Source organism: Lathyrus oleraceus, chromosome 4 (genome assembly GCF_024323335.1).
Source record: "Lathyrus oleraceus cultivar Zhongwan6 chromosome 4, CAAS_Psat_ZW6_1.0, whole genome shotgun sequence".
In the NCBI taxonomy this organism is placed as follows: Eukaryota; Viridiplantae; Streptophyta; class Magnoliopsida; order Fabales; family Fabaceae; genus Lathyrus; species Lathyrus oleraceus.
Window position 1 is genome coordinate 189292553 of NC_066582.1, and position 16631 is coordinate 189309183.

A 16631-nucleotide genomic window follows, 5' to 3' on the forward strand; every position below is an offset into this window, starting at 1 on the left:
CTCCAAAGGTTTAAGCTTATTATCCCAAATTTTTCTACCATGGCATAAGCCCCATTACAACCTTAAAAGACCTCCAAAAGTGTGTGTTTATATGACTTTGATTGATTCTATTAGAAATTTTACAAACTTATGGTAAAATATTTTTGTAAGTTGATTATGTGATTACCCTATCAATTCCAGTGAAAATAATTAGTGAGCTGAGAGACAGGTTAAGTACTTGATGTGTTGGAAGAACTTTTCCAAATTACTCGATTGAAGTCGGGAACTGGAATGATGATCGGGTAACACAATTATTGATGTTCATTCGTTATTATTTCAATTCATTTTTCTGTTTGAAATGTGTAGTTTCAGGCGAGTTAGTCGAGGACAAGCAACAAATTAAGTTTGGGGTTGTGATGACAGTTTGTCATTACATGATTTTTATAAGTATTTGCGATGAACTTGATGAAATCTCAAGTTAAAGATGATATACATATGAATAAGTATGAATAAAATGAAGAAGTCAAAGAAACAGACAAAAGCCTAGAAATCGGAAAGAAATTGTGAAGAAACGAGCTATTTTCAGCATAATTTACATCTTGACGTCTGTCTAGTAAATTGATCATATCTGGAGTTCCGTAACACGTTTTGACACGTTTTTTTTTTGTAAAATGAAGCTAAAACAAATATCTACATTCTGGAATAATCACACTCACGATAAAAATGTTCGCGCACGCGATATAGTGTGTTCAAAATCACATGCGTGATTGAAAAGTATCACGCGCATGATGGGTTGTTTTCTAGGCTTTTCTGACGCGTTTTGACTGCTTTAAAAGGGGAATTTTGGTAATTTTTAGGGGTTTTCACTTTACATGATAAAGGACGAATTTTGGCATAAGGAGTATGATTTTTACAACATCAAAGGTGACTTGGAGAGCATTTGAAGTCATTGGAGGCCAATCATTCAAGGAATATCATATGCAATTCTTCTTAATTATTTTTGGTACTGTATTTTGAATTATGAGTAGCGAAACTCCTCTAGGTTAGGTTGTGTTTTGATGAACCTGTTTCAATATTGTTGGACAAAATGTTAATTTGACTTTGCATGAATTCTTTGATCTATAATTCTACTCAATTGTTTCTTGTTCGTAATGCTTTTTATGTGAGATACTCTTTTAATCTGATTTTAGGCACATATGGAATACCGACCATTAGTCTATGTGTTGGATCTAGGGAAATTGTCATGCTTATGATAGTTAACTAAGGATGGGAAAGCCCGAGTAGTGGCTAGTGAATTAACACTTTGTTGCATCACTTAATCCTGCTTACGCTAGTGGACTAGGGATAGGAAGCTCCGAGTAGTAATTAGTGAGTTATATCGCAAGGGATTAGTTAAAGAGGTTTTGTTAATTCTCTGTGGGATTACAGTTATGAGATTACTCATTTAAGGCATCAAACATCAACAATAGAGAAATAGGGGATTTTATACACAACCTGGCCGCTTTCATAATTTTGTTAGAATACTTTATTTTATTTTCGCATTCAAAAATAAAAACCCCCATAATTTAGTATATTCTAGGAATCATACAATATTGTCTTGTTAAATAGCATTCCCTATGGATTCAATCTTTTTTATTACTGTGACATTATCGATACACTTGCCGAGAAGTCGCCAGCTTGTAACCATGTGATTAGCACAAGTGTTTCTATTTTAGACACTAGCCCAAGATTAAAATTTCAAGATATCAACACATGAGTAATCATATAATGAACGAGATGAACATTCAGAGCCACAAATTCCACAATAAGAGGGAATATGTGACCTACTGATGTGTAGATAAGAAGTGATTGAAAATAAATGAGAAAGTTAAAATCTTATATGGAGCTAGGAGTCTTTGAGGTGTAGAGGGAGTCGATACTGGGTAAATCACAATCATCAACAAATTCCTCAAAATAAAGAGAAATTTGAGTCTTGCATACCTCAGTGGTGATTACCCCGTCTTTGTTGCGCAGATGTGCTTAGAACATCTTCACCAGCTTCAGAAATATTTCTCCATGTTGATTGTAGATAAAATTTCTCAACCTATCTTGATCAAAGGAGTTTAAGAACTCAAATTTATAAAAATATCCCTCATGAATGGCGATGAGTTGACAGTCAGCTAAGTGCTTGATGAAGTTGATATCTTGCTCTTCTGATGAGAAATCGTCTGAAACATAGGTTGGGGCAGATGAACTACCAACAATCCAGAGTCTTTTTAGTGTCATTTTTAGTGATGGTTAAAATGAGAAACTCAAGTAGCACAAAGAAGACAAGAATACAAGAAGAAGATGCAAGAAGAAAATCGGCGAATAAAAGAGAAAGAAGAATTACCTATTTATAAAGCTTGTGTAATCGATTAAAAGTTGTTTTAATTGATTAAGCTATAAATGGAAATCGATTCCTGATTGGTTGCCTGAGATAGTGGTAGTTTTTTTAGGGTTAAATCGATTAAAACATAATATTTTAATAGGTATGAGATTTGAATTTCAAATTGCCTTAATCAACTAAACCTTTGGTTTAATGATTAAGATGTGCAAAACTCGAGTTTCTAATTCCTTTTTGGGCTTGGAAAGTTTTAGAGCCCGTATTTCTTTTGGAACCTCCCTCTTTTGGTTAGAAGAATTAGTGGCAAAATAACTTGAAGGTGTGATATTTTAGCACTTGTTAGAAGAATAATCAAAGTTTTTCAAGTTTATTCTCTACGAAGTGGCTTACCTCGTTTTCCCAACAACAAAGATAAACTTTGAGGACTTTCTTCCCCTTTGTTCCATCAAGAATCAGGCTTAATTTTCTTTTTTTTGCATCTCTTTCAATCATTTGATACAAGAGGAAATTTTAGAATCCATTTTCTCTTTAATGATATTCTTTTCGAAGATTTCAAGATTGAAACCATATCTTCCTATAGTCACGAAAGCTTTAGACATATACTTTCAACATTAAATTTTAATTTGACGATTTTCCATTGATGTTGTAAAGCATTCTTGCAAAAACAATTTAGAAATTTAACTTGTGTACCCGAATATATTTGGATCCGTTAGCGTTAGTGTATTTATGGTGACTCAAGTTTTCAAAATCGGGTATTTTAGACCACTTTAAATCATTCATTTTACTAAAACAATAAGGTTTAAGATGACCAGATCGATGGCAAAGATTGCACTTGTAAACAATACATATATTTTCATATTTAGCATGACATATACTCATAAATGAATTAACATTATTATCTAGTTGATAACTTAAATCTGCTTTATTATATTATTATTATATTAAGCTATTTGATTAGATAAAATCATATCAAGATTATCTCTACCCCATAGTGAACATAATTAAGTTTCCATACAAATATACAATTTCAGTTCTTACAGAATCACGTGTTTTAAATTTACTAGATTTCATAACACATTTTTTAAATTGATTTAATTCATTTTTTAAATTGATTTAATTCATCTATGATCCTTTAATTTTCATTTTTGAGAAATTTACATGATTCCTTTAATTTTCAACGTCTGAGGTGAGAGTCAAAAGAATATTAAACTTAAAGCATATATTTGATTATTAGAAAGAGTGGTTACCTCATCATTATCATCTTCATAGGGAGTTTTAAAATAAATGTTTACCTCTTCATCTAATTTTCTAGATGATGCTTCTAGTGATGTTCCATCTGATATTCTGAATGATAGAAATATATTTTTTTGAAATTATTGCCAAGAGTTTTAAAGATTTTCTTCATTTTCACTTTTTGTCTCAACATCTTAATCATGTATCTCAACATCTTAATCATGTGTCTTCATCCTTTACCTTTTTACCTTAGTTGATACTTAATAGATTATTCAAAGATGACTCGCACTTCTTTAGTAGTGTCATAGTTGAAAACATAGTTGTACATGTGAGAGACTACAGATAAACAAAGTTACCCATAACTTGTATTTCTTAATTCTCGCATATGTGAGGTGAGATATTCCTCTCGCATATGTGAGTAAGAATAAAAATATTTTGTTATTAAAAGTTTTATAATACTTAACAAACAGTGTTACTTGAAATTATGGAGTGGAAACTACTAATGGGAAATTAAGACATAATAGTAGACTAATACGCAGCAGATATAAAATTCTCAAAACTTGTAGGAATCTTGAGGATCAACAACAAATATAAGATGGAAAATCAAACAAATAAAGGCAAAAAAAGAACACCGATATTTTTAACATGGAAAACCCCCTCAATATGAGAGTAAAAACCATGAGTCGTCCATACCAAAGAAATAACTTCACGGTAATCAGTTAAGGGTACAAGAGAGTCTTAAAGTGATTCACAAACTAGTTCTAACAACTGCAAATCACAAAGCAAACTAGCTTACAAATAAGAATTAAAAAGTTGAAAACTTTTCAAAATCTGCAGCTTCAATGTGAAGTAGATAACTCTCACCTCAGACGTTGTTTTGAAATTATGAATGGTCAAAAGTTATATATATGTGTTACGAACCTACCCACTAAATTTTAGCTAGATCTGACGGTTAACAAATCAGGGACCGTTGATTTAGTGAGACTAGTTGCAGAAAAACGGGAATAAGTTTCTCTCCTCTTTTATCTCTTTTGAATCCTTATTTTCTCTCTATCTCTCTCAATCCTAAATTTATTCTCTCCACTTAAATAAGTGAGACAAATGGGCTAATCATATTTGGGTTTTTCTCTACATAGTAAGAGAGTCAAAACCCAACAAAACTCCCCTCACAATTATGTGGAGGAAATCGCCAAACCGGTGATATCACAACAAGCTTCAAATTTCCCTTTTGGTATTGAATTATTCATCATATCATAACCATATTCATATGTATGAAATTTAGCTAACTCCAAGAACTTAGCATCCAAAATATTTGTATCTAATGATATCTCACATCAATGTGTTTGGACCTATTATAAAAACTCAGATTCTTACCAAGATGAATAAGGTTTTGACTATCAACAAATAACACATATTTGTCTTGAACAAAACCAAACTCCTGCAAATATTTCTTCAACCATAGTAACTCTTTACATGCTTCGGTAATTGCAATGAACTCAGCCTCTATAGTAGAAAGTGCTACACACTTTTGCAATCTGGACTGCCAAGCCACAACTCCCCCCTACAAATTTAATCATATAACTCGAAGTGGGATTTATGGGATCAATTTCTCCATCCATATTAGAGTCAGAGTGTCCCACTAGAGTAGGTTTATCTCCTCCAAAATAAAGCCTCATGGAAGTAGTACCGCGAAGATACCTTAAAATCTATTTTACAACATTCCAATGCTCTCTACCTGGATTTGACAAAAATCTACTGACTATACCAATAACTTGTGTTATATATATGGTCTTATACACACCATTTCATACATAAAACTACTCACATCAAATGCATAAGGAACACATTTTATATCAAATGCTTCATCTTCATTTGAAGGACTTTGATTAGAACTCAAATTGAAATGAGTAGCGAGAATAGTGCTTACCGCCTTAGAACTTTTCATTTTGAATCTTTGCAACACTCTTTCGATATAATGTTCTTGTGACATACAAAGTTTCTTCTCTTTTCTATCACGTGTGATTCTAATGCCAAGAATCTATTTAGCTGCTCCTATATCTTTCATGGAAAATGACTCCCTAATTGTTTCTTTAACCTGTTAATGTTTGAAATACTTTTCTATACAATAAGTATATCATAAACATATAATAGCAGGATAATGAGGTCATCGTTAGAAAATTTTCTAACAAAGACGCAATGATCTGAAGTAGTCTTATGGTCTCCTCGATCACACATAACAGACTCAAACTTATTGTACCACTGCCTTGGAGCTTTCTTCAACCCATGTAAACTCTTTCTTAATCTACACACATGATCTTCTTTACCTTTAACTTGAAAACCATCAGGTTGTTTCATGTAGATCTCTTCCTCCAAATCACCATGAAGAAATTCCATTTTCACATCCATTTGCTCAACATCTAAATCAAGAGTATCAGTCAAACTCAACACGGTTCTAATTGATGACATCTTTACAACATGTGATAAAATATCATTAAAATCAACACCATTTCTTTGACGGAAACCTTTCACTACTAATCTGACTTTATATCTTGGAGACTTAGAGTTGCCCTCATGTTTAACTCTATAAATCCATCTGTTTTCCAAAGCCCTTTTGCCTTTAGGCAGCTTCACTAAATCATAAGTGTGATTATCATGCAATGATTTCATCTCATCATGCATGGCATCCATCCACTTTTGATTTTCATCACTTTCCATGGCCTCTTGAAAATACTCTGGTTCACCCTCATCAGTCAAGGTCACATACTCATCATAATTATACCTTATAGAAGGTGGTCTCTGCCTATTAGACCTCTTAAGTTGAACTTGAGATGATTCTGGAGCTTGACCAAGATTCTCATCTTGTGATATATCACTCTCCCTTTCACCATTATTAATTGGAATATTTACCTCATCTCCAAGTTGTTGATCCTCAACATAATCATATGGCTCACCATTACGATCATCACCACCAATAGCATCCAGATTATGACTAGGTAACCGAACTGGATCTACATTAAACAAATTGATATTTTTCTTGTGTGTATCCTTCTCTACCTTATCAATATCTTCAATAGTTTGGCCTTCCATAAACACCACATCGCGGCTTTGAATAAGCTTTTTCCCTACAGGATCATACAACCTGTAACCAAACTCATATTGCCCATAGTCGATGAAGATACGTTGTTTTGACTTTAAATCCAACTTGGATCTTTCATCCTTTAGAATATGCACAAAAACCTTACAACCAAAGACTCTCAAACTATCATACTTTACATTCTTTCCAAACCAAATTTTGTCTAGAACTTCACTGTTCAAAGCAACAATAGGAGTGAGATTAAGAACATGCACTGCCGTGTAAAATGCCTCTCCAATAATGATTAGGCAACTTAGCTTCAGAGAGCATACACCTTACTTTTTAATTAGTGTTTGACTCATCCTCTCTATTAAACCATTAAATTGAGTAGTTTTAGGAGAAGTCTTTTCCTGTGCAATACCATGTTGCTTGAAATAGGAATCAAATGGTCCACAATACTCTCCATCATTGTCTCAACGAACACATTTCAGCTTCTCGCATGTCTGCCTCTCAACTAAAGTATGGAATACTTTGAACTTTTCCAACACTTGGTTTTTTGTCTTCAAGGCATAAACACATGGATTTCTGGAGCAATCATCAATAAAGGTAATAAAATAAAGTTCACCAGGATTTTACATTTAATAGACCACAAACATCGCAATGTACCAATTGAAGCAACTTTGATTTCCTTGAGGGAGGATGTCTCTTCAAAGATACTCTAGTCTGTTTACCAGCCATGCAATGAGAATACTTCTCCAAATCTACATTCTTTAATCCAAGAAGAACATCCTTTTTGGCCAAAACATGCAACCCATTTCACTAATATGACTAAGTCTTCGGTGCCACAAAGATGTTTTTATGTTGATAGCATTCACACTGTCCCTAGCAACCAAAGCTTTTGTCCAATACAGTTTAGAAAGCTTTTCCCCTCTAGCCACAACCAAGTTACCTTTGTTGAGTTTCCACTTTCCATAACAAAAGCGATTATCATAACCACAATCATATATCATATTCACAGAGATCAAATTAAAGCGGATATCTAGAACATGTTTGACACCTTTAAGCAATAATTGCATTCCCATGTTGGTTTTCAAGCAGACATCACCAACACTAATTACCTCAGATACACCATCATTACCCATCTTCAACACTCCAAAATCACCAGAAGCATAAGATGTGAAGAAATACTTCATTGGTGTAACATGCAATGTAGCACCACTGTCAACTATCCACATGCTCTCGTCTGATACAAGATTAAAATACTCATGATCACAAAGAATAACAAGATCATCACTAGTAGCAGTAGTAACATGATCATCATCATGATCTTCATAGTCTATTTTTTTAGACTTACCCTTCTTGCATTTGTCATCTATGTTCCACTTATAGAAATACTTTTGTACGTGTCATGTTTTATGACAATAATGACACTCCAGATTCTCGTATCGCGGTTTGAACTTACTTCTGCTATTCTCTCTACCACCCTTAGGTTCCTTTTTATGACTTCTCCCCCTATTTTCAATGACAAGTACCTCAGGTTGAGATGAAGAACCATGTGCCTTCCTTCTCATATCCTCATTAAGAATACCACCCTTAGTCGTTTCCAAAAAAAAAACACCTCTAGGAGCAGAACTTATTATAGAAATCCGAAATGTCTCCCAAGACTCTGGTAAAGATAGCAATAGAAATAGTCCCAAAAGTTCATCATCAAATTTGATACTCATTACTGGCATTTGATCAAGGAGCCCTTGAAAATCACTCAAGTGATCTGAAATAGAAGTTCCCTCCTTATACTTCAAACTTATGAAGCTATTCAACAAGAACAACTTATTATTCTCTAATTTAGAGGCATACAAGGACTCTATCTTCTCCTACAAAGTTTCTGCATGTGTCTCATTAGCAATATGATTATAAACATTATCTTATACATATTATCAAATAAAACCACATATTTGTTGATGTTCAAACTCTCATTCTTTATCAGACATAGAATCCGGCTTTACGGAACTAAAAATCAGTAAATGCAATTTGTTCACAAATAGTAGTCTTTCATCTTGCTCTTCCATAAATAGTAATTAAAACTATTCAACAATAACATCCTCATCTTTGTATTTGACTTCATCATTAAAACAAGTAAAATAATCATTAACCAGGAGCTCTGATACCACTCTTATGGGAAATTAAGACACAATAACATACTAATACGCAACTGATATAAAATTCCCCAGACTTGTAGGAACCTTGAGGATCAACAACAAATATAAGACGACAAATCGAACAAATAAATGCACAAACGAACACTGATACTTTTAACATGAGAGTAAAAATCATAAGTCGTACAGACCAAAGAAATAATTCTACTATAATCAATTAAGGATACAAGAGAGTCTTAAAGTGATTCACAAACTAGTGCTAACAACCACGAATCACAAAGCAAACTAGCTTACAAATAAGAATCAAAAAGCTGAAAAATTTCTCAAATCTGCAGTTTCAGTGTGAAACAGATAACTCTCAACTCTCACCTCAGACATTTGAAATTCTGAACAGTCAAAAGTTAGATATGTGTGTTACAAACATGCCCTCCAAATTTGAGCTCAATCCGACAATTAACGAATCGTAAATCGTTGATTTAGTGAGACTGATTGCAGAAAAACAAGAATATATTTCTCTCATCTTTTCTCTCTTTTGAATCTTTATTTTCTTTCTATCTCTCACAATCCTAAATTAATCCTCTCCACTTAAATAAATGAGATAAATGGACTAATCATATTTGAAACTTTCTCCACGTTGGAAGGAAGCACAAACCCAGCAATTACATTTACATGTTTCTTAACTAAATCATATTTCATTTGCAAATGTGGAATTCAAAGTAACATATAAACAATCTGATATGATTAAAATATAATTAACTTGTGTGGATAGCACATTAGTGTCCTCCCCTATGATTGGCAAAAACAGAAGGTGGGGTACAAAACTAACCAGTCCCTCCAAAGGAAACTTTTACATAATAAAGATACAAACATTTCTTAGAGTTGGTGAAGGCCATAGTTGTCTACCTTAGGAAGTGAAGTATTCTGTGCAAAGCCACGTGATCCCTTTCCTTCCTATCCAGTACATAACTAGCTACTGACTTCAAACAAGGAAGCAACTTCAAATGCATCATTATAGCCAATTAATGCATCACTTCAGCTTTAATTTAAACCCTCTTAATGTCTTAAATCAGCAAATTCTTCATTATTAACATCACTGCATGCAAGGGTAAAGACTAATATCTCATGACACACAGATGAACACAATCGAAAATAGTATATGGTTTTGAATATGAATTAAATATTTTGTTATGAAATTTAAAGACAATATCAGAGTCACATGGTTAGTTTGATCCGTCAGTATCGCCAGCTCATTCCAAAATAATTTTTTAAGATTCAAAGATTGGTCAATTACATAGCTGTGCATGTAAGCTGTAACACTGTTGTCACTGTGTTATGTGAGGCCTTAAAACTTAGCTCAAAACATTCAAAGCATGCATTTAACCATTTATAAATTCAGTACCCTTTTTCCTTTAAATGTCACTGCTGTTGCTTTCTCAACCATTAATGGTAACTTTTTTTCAACTTACCATCTCCATAACTTTCCTACTTCACTTCCCATTTTTAACACACAACATTTATGCCTTGCCTATTCATTATTTACTCTGCTACATTATGCTATAACTATTTTGACCGTTGGACCACTTTTTACCGCAAAGGGCGTAAGTTCGAATTCGCGATATTCCACTTATTCATCTTTAAAAATGTAAAATTTCAGCCACTAGTCTACTTGACCAAAAAAACCCGAAAGATATAAGTTATTTTTTTAACTATATAACAGTACAATACTGATTTAATAGTCTTTGTATATATAAATACCAACATGTTGTAACAGTTATTGTTATTAACCTCTAGTTTCAGTTTCTCTCAAACATTGTTTTTCTTATAATTTCTTCTACCATGTTGTGGTTCTGAAATCTCATGGCATGTTTAGAAATGTACAACTCAGAGCACAAAGGTCATCATCATAATCAATATCATAATCACAGTTTATCAGTGAGTCCAAGAATCTCATTCTCAAACGATTTTGTAGACACACAACAAGTTTCAAACCAAGAAAAAACCACTACTAGATCAGATGGACCAGTTTCAAGTGACTTTGAGTTTTCTGTTTCAAACTACTCAATGATGAGTGCTGATGAGCTTTTCTTCAAGGGAAGATTGTTACCTTTTAAAGATAGTAACAAAAAAATTAACACTCTAAGGGAAGAACTACTTGTAGATGATGATGAAGTTTGTGAAAGACAAGGTTTTTCTCTTAGGCCTCCAAAAGGGTCTTCTTCTTCTTCTACAACAAGGTGGAAAGGGTTTTTGGGTTTGAGAAAAAGTCACATTGGTTCTAAGAAAGTTGAAAAGAGTGAAAGTGTTGAATCAAGAAGATCTGGTTTGGTCAATGAGAGTGCAAGGCTTAACATTACTACTTCACAGGTTAGATATACTATAATTTTTTTTTTATTAGTATTTTCAAATCATTTGGTGCTTGTCTTTTTATTTTGGCTTGTTTACTTATTATTTAATATATATTTGATTTTTTGTGGGGTATGTATAATACAGGAGATTTTGATTGAAGGAGGGTCAAATTGCAATGACTTTGAGTTTGGAATATAGATCAAGTAGTTGAATTTGTAGAGGAAGTGTTGTTGGGTTGATGGTGGAAATTAGATTAAGGATTTTTTTTCTATCTTTTAATTCCTACATTTTTTGTTCTTCAGCGGATTCGGATTAATCAAGGTTGAATTATTGTTATAATGTTTGTTATTAATTGTAAGTTCCTATGGTTCTTCTCCTTCTATCAACGTTAAACATTTAAATGATAAACACTACCGCAAATCTTAGTTCAACTAACAAAAATCGATATTGTTAGATTGGACGTTAAACATTTAAATGATAAACACTACCGCAAGTCTTAGTTCAACTAACAAAAATCGATATTGTTAGATTGGACGTCAAACACTAGGGTTCAAACTCAAACTCACTCTAACTCTCACGGTCATGTGTGTGAGTTTCTAGTAGTTATGAACACTTCGTCAGATAAAAACCCGAGTTTATGACCTTTTCAACAACCAACCTAAACAAAATTTAATAGCTATTCTAATTGTCACTCATATCACTCCACATAGTTACTACTAAATGTAGATATAGACATCTCAATTGAATTGAATAATTTTTTTCTGTCTAATTTTAAGTTACACAGTGCAGAAATTGCTTATATTTAACCACACAGCACAAGCCAGTACATTTTCACATATAACAAAGTTTTCACCAATTAGCAGCAACTTCTTTTTGAAACTTATGTTCATACCTTTCAGCTTTGTGCTTCAAACTCTCAAGATAATCACCAAATCCATTACAAGCTTCTTTCAATTCCACGAGCTTCGTTTCCATATTCTTTATTTCATCCTCTACTCCACCGTGTTCCTCGGTTCTATACGCCAAGTATCTTCTAGTCTCTAAGCCGTTGTCCGTCTCATAAGCAAGGCTCACAAGCCTGCGCAATCGATGTCTCAAAAACTCAACATTCATGCCCAAATTCTCAAATGCTAGCAACGTTTTATCCCAATTATAAAACTCAAAACGCGGCGTAGATATCACACTGACTTTTATTGCATCAGCAATGTTAACAACTTCAGATATAACTCCAGAAACTAAATTATAGTTCAAGCCTTTGATGAGATTGTCATGAAGAAAAGCTTGTTGACTGTAACAGAGTTTGTAGTACTTGTTTCGAACTTCGGTAGACAGTTCATTATCAATTAGCATTCCGTTGACTATGATTCTGAAATTTTCGAAACCATTTAAATCTTTGAATTCAGGCATTTTATATGCCTCCAATATTTCAGACAAAGCTTCCTCACTATCATTTTCATATTGTTCTGGATATTGTTTAGCCTTAGTCTCCGTTTTTGATACAGTAATTTTATTTTTCTTTTGGGTGTCTTGTGGGATAGGTTTACCATTTTTTCTTTTTGGACTATTACATGCTACAACATCAGTATCTATGTTATTTTTGCCTGTGAACATGAAGAAGAAAAATAAATAATGTTAATGTACTATTCTATACCAAGAAAGAATGTATAAATCATCGATAACCATTTCACGATAAATAACGATACAACATAGTAAGAGCATAGAGACACGAGTCTTGCCTCCAACTTTTTGTTTTGAGCAACTTTCTTGATTCTCTAGTTCCCTCATAGCTCTTATTATATAAACCTGAAAAAAAAAATTGGTATAAGTATATAAGCTCGATTAAAACTGTCAAAAGAACGAATAAATCAAACGGGATGAATAAAAACCAAAGCTATTACCTTAAATTTGGTGGGTTCGACTAATTGAAATACCACCACATCACCGTCTAGCAATTTATGCACAGCGGAAAACTGTCTCCAACCAGCACTTAATCCTGTTTTACATGCAATGTATTTTGTCTTGTATTCTCTACCAGACTCATCTTCCAAAGTGATAGTTGTATCCTTATCTGGTAAATGTCTTTTACAGAACGCCACGGGTAGTCCCTATAAAAAGAACTCAGAAGACATGACTAAACATTTTGGTTTCTATAATCAAGTCTCTTTGTTTCTTTTTAATTGTCGGTTTTTAAAGGATTTTTTTTTTCTTATTTGTTGTTTTCGAATTTTAAAGATAGATTAACTACTGTTTTTACAAAATGCTTACCATCCAAAAACAACTGGCTACATGTGATCTGACCAAGGACTTCACAAAACTTGGGAACTCTTGTTGCAAATTTGATCGGAGTCCTTCGGCTTGAATCACAGCCTCGCCACGAGAAAATGTTGCATCTGTTGTCTCTTTAGATGAGCTGCAATGAAAGACAGTGTTCCAACTTTACCATAAGTTATGACTAACTTTAAAAATATGAGTAAATTATCAATCAAATGACTCTTTATGCTTTACCAACCTTGCAAGCTTCTGTGATTGTCCCTCATCAGGTGTTGCCTGTAAAAATGGCATTTGTTAGAATTATCAATCACTTAAATTTTGATTTTAAAAAAATTTGGTATTCAGTTCATATGCTGAATACAAGGTGGTATAATTTCAAAAAATCACAATAGAGCAAAACCAAACAGTTAGATGAAAGTGTCTTTTATTCTATGACGTACGGGCACAGACACGGATACTACTGCACAGACGCTGATATATTGATACTGATAATAATTTAAAAAAATAAAATTGAACGTAATCACAAGTATCGGCGTCGGAGTCGGAGTCAGACACCGACAGAGACACTAACACGCCTTTTTTCCGAGATGTCGCGTGCTACAAAGCTTCTATTAGACATTCATATGCATCATTACAAGCAACAAAAATATCTGTTTGTCATAGAAGGTAAGTCCTAGAAGCTCAACATAAAATCAAACATCTAGAATGCACAAAAAAATCCCTTCCAAAACTTACTTGTCTGTGTTTATTTTCCACCACCTTGTTATGTTTATCCTGCAAATAATACAACATAGCTACAAATCATCAATATCAATAAAAATTCAAGAAATATACACATTGTTCTTCTTCATTAAAAAACAAAATAACAAACTTTTAAAGGGTATAGAAAACAACATTTAAAGGAGACTTTTTAGGGAAATGTGCAATAGGAACGGCATCATAGACCTCTCTGCCATGAAATGCCAAAGTTACACCTTGATCATCATATTGTGGAACCATATGAGCCTTCTTCTTTTCATCAACCGCCACCATTTTGGACATTAAGAATTTGAGATGAGTCCCTTCATCAACAATGGCCTTGCATTCTATGATGCAAAGGGCATTTGGATGGTGGTGGGGTGGTGTTGGTTTTGATGGAAAGAGAGGTGGTTTGCATGATGGGTGGTTGATTTGTCATATGTAGAGAGAGAAAACTATTGTTTGAGATTGTACAGCTTTGGTGTTGTGTCTTTTTGTTGACGATAACAAATAACATGAGTTTGGAATGTTGAATGGATTATTACGTGGTACAACTAGTTGAACATGCCAAATATGTGGCAAACCCCTAATTGACACATGGCCAAACCATACCTTTATATGTATGACATTGACATTTATGATTTTAATAACATTTAAGTTACACATCATTTTAGTTTTTATTTGAAAAGAATTAAATAAGAACATTATAGTATCTTTGATATAGATGAGAAATTGTAAAAAAAAAAAAAAAAAAAAAAAAAATTAGTGTGCAAGACAAGTGGTTAAGTTACACATTATATATTATATATGAATGAGTGAAATAAATTTATAAGATAACTTATTCATTTCCTTAAGGTTTGGGATTTGATCTTAGAGTATTGGTCTCGTGGTTACTCTCGCTTTTCCTTTAGTACTTTTGATTTGATTTTATGGAGTGAAAATATTTTGGTATGTTGGTTAAATTCGCTGGAAAAAAAAGGTTTAGAGTGCCTTGTTTAGTTTTTCAAGTGTAGTGAGGCTTGACTTACAGATATTTGATGCAGTAATCAATTTTGTCTTGTGTAAAAAACAAGTCAATGATGTTTTTATACAATTATGTTATTGAAAGGAAACATTTCTAAAATGGACAAGGAGGAGTGAGGGAATCTAAATTTTAGAGTTTCGATTACAACCACATGTGTTTGGCTAATAATATTCTTGTGAATGTTCTTGGTACGTCGTCATGCAAAGAGCATTAGGAGAAACTTGAAGGGTTATATCAAGGAAATGATATTTCAAATTGATTGTTGTTGAATGAGCAATTTCATAACTTGCGTATGGATGAAAATGCGAGAGTATTTGATCATTTAAGTGTTATCAATGATATTGTTTGTGAATTAGAAACTATTGGAGTCAAGATTGATAATGAAGATAAAGCTTTGAGACTCATGTGGTCTCTTTCATCTTTTTATGAACATATTAAATCTATTTTGATATATAGGGAAAAAATTTGTTTTGAAGAAGTTGTTAGTAAATTTATTTCTGAAGAAAGAAGATTGAATGATGAGGATTATACTTCATCAAATTAAGTCTTGGTTGTTAGAGGAAGACCTTATAATAAAATGAGTGTGATATGTTGGGAATATGGAAAGATTAGGCATGTAAAATATAAGTGTCCTAATGGGGCATCGTCAAAGAATGGCTTTGAGTCAAATTCTAACAATGTCTCCCTCGCTACGGAAGATGATGATCTTTTTTAAAAAATTGAGAAGTATGTCTTCATGACATTTCTGCTGTCATGGAAAAGGACATGTTATTGCTAGCAAATTAACACATGGACATTTATGCAAAGTGTGTTGTGAGATTATGTTGGTGGTTTAAGAGCTTCATGCAAACATTGAAGTTGCACCATAAGTTTTCAACTTGATTTTCGACATGTGGAAATTCTTGAAGTGGTTTGTCTCAAGTGAAGCATATTGATTATGATGGAGTATGATAGTTTTTAAACTATGATTGTCGGTGAAGACAATGTGAAAATTATTGGAGTTGTGTAGCTTCAACTGATTATACTCTTTATGGTGGAGTACAATAGTTTTTTTGAACTATGATTTTCAACAAAGATAATGAAAGATTGTGTATTATATTGCAATCAAGGTGGAGATTTTTGGTGTTGGTTAAAAAAATACATGTTAGAAAATTTTCATATCACTTAGTTTTATTCAATGCCCATGGACGGATCCACGAGCATTGAACATTTTAAGCCTAAAAATTGTAAATTTTATGTTAAAGCTTGCACTTGAAAAAACTTGCACAAAAAAACAGCATTGGATGGGGCAGACATATTAGAGATTGTGGACCTAAAATCTTGGCTTTGTCAGTTTCATACGCCAAAATTTACCCTCCCCTTTTTCTCTTTTAACATCCCTCGCTTTCATACATCAAATCATATCATGCATGACCATTGCATTTGGTCATGGAATCATAAGTATGGCCA

General features: G+C 33.1%; 2 protein-coding genes across 4 annotated transcripts; one reads left to right on the top strand and one right to left on the bottom strand.

Moving 5' to 3' along the window:
• Positions 1–9520: 9520 nt before the first annotated feature.
• LOC127074460 (B3 domain-containing protein Os01g0234100) lies at positions 9521–14645 on the bottom strand. Of its 3 annotated transcripts, XM_051015785.1 has the most exons (8): positions 14315–14645; positions 14156–14194; positions 13659–13696; positions 13415–13559; positions 13048–13254; positions 12886–12952; positions 12042–12750; positions 9521–9896 (listed from the first exon to the last, which is right to left on the bottom strand). In XM_051015785.1, exons 1-8 carry the CDS (start codon positions 14459–14461, stop codon positions 9857–9859), a joined length of 1392 nt encoding a protein of 463 aa, XP_050871742.1. In that variant the 5' UTR covers positions 14462–14645; the 3' UTR covers positions 9521–9856. The 3 variants fall into 3 exon arrangements, with proteins under 3 accessions (XP_050871742.1, XP_050871743.1, XP_050871741.1); XM_051015786.1 differs by lacking the exon at positions 9521–9896 and having other exon boundaries at positions 11887–12750; positions 14366–14645; XM_051015784.1 differs by lacking the exon at positions 9521–9896 and having other exon boundaries at positions 11887–12750.
• LOC127074462 (uncharacterized) lies at positions 10521–11525 on the top strand. The gene is made up of 2 exons (XM_051015787.1): positions 10521–11167; positions 11294–11525. The coding sequence occupies exons 1-2, from the start codon at positions 10661–10663 to the stop codon at positions 11345–11347; spliced, it is 561 nt and encodes a 186-aa protein (XP_050871744.1). The 5' UTR covers positions 10521–10660; the 3' UTR covers positions 11348–11525.
• Positions 14646–16631: the final 1986 nt, after the last annotated feature.

Coding starts and splice junctions, on each gene's coding strand:
- LOC127074462 (XM_051015787.1), top strand. CDS start 10,661: ATGGCATGTTTAGAAATGTACAACTCAGAGCACAAAGGTCATCATCAT. Junction 11,168..11,293: donor TTAACATTACTACTTCACAG/GTTAGATATACT, acceptor TGTATAATACAG/GAGATTTTGATTGAAGGAGG.
- LOC127074460 (XM_051015784.1), bottom strand. CDS start 14,461: ATGTCCAAAATGGTGGCGGTTGATGAAAAGAAGAAGGCTCATATGGTT. Junction 13,560..13,658: donor CAATCACAGAAGCTTGCAAG/GTTGGTAAAGCA, acceptor CTTTCATTGCAG/CTCATCTAAAGAGACAACAG. Junction 12,751..12,885: donor CTCAAAACAAAAAGTTGGAG/GCAAGACTCGTG, acceptor TCATGTTCACAG/GCAAAAATAACATAGATACT.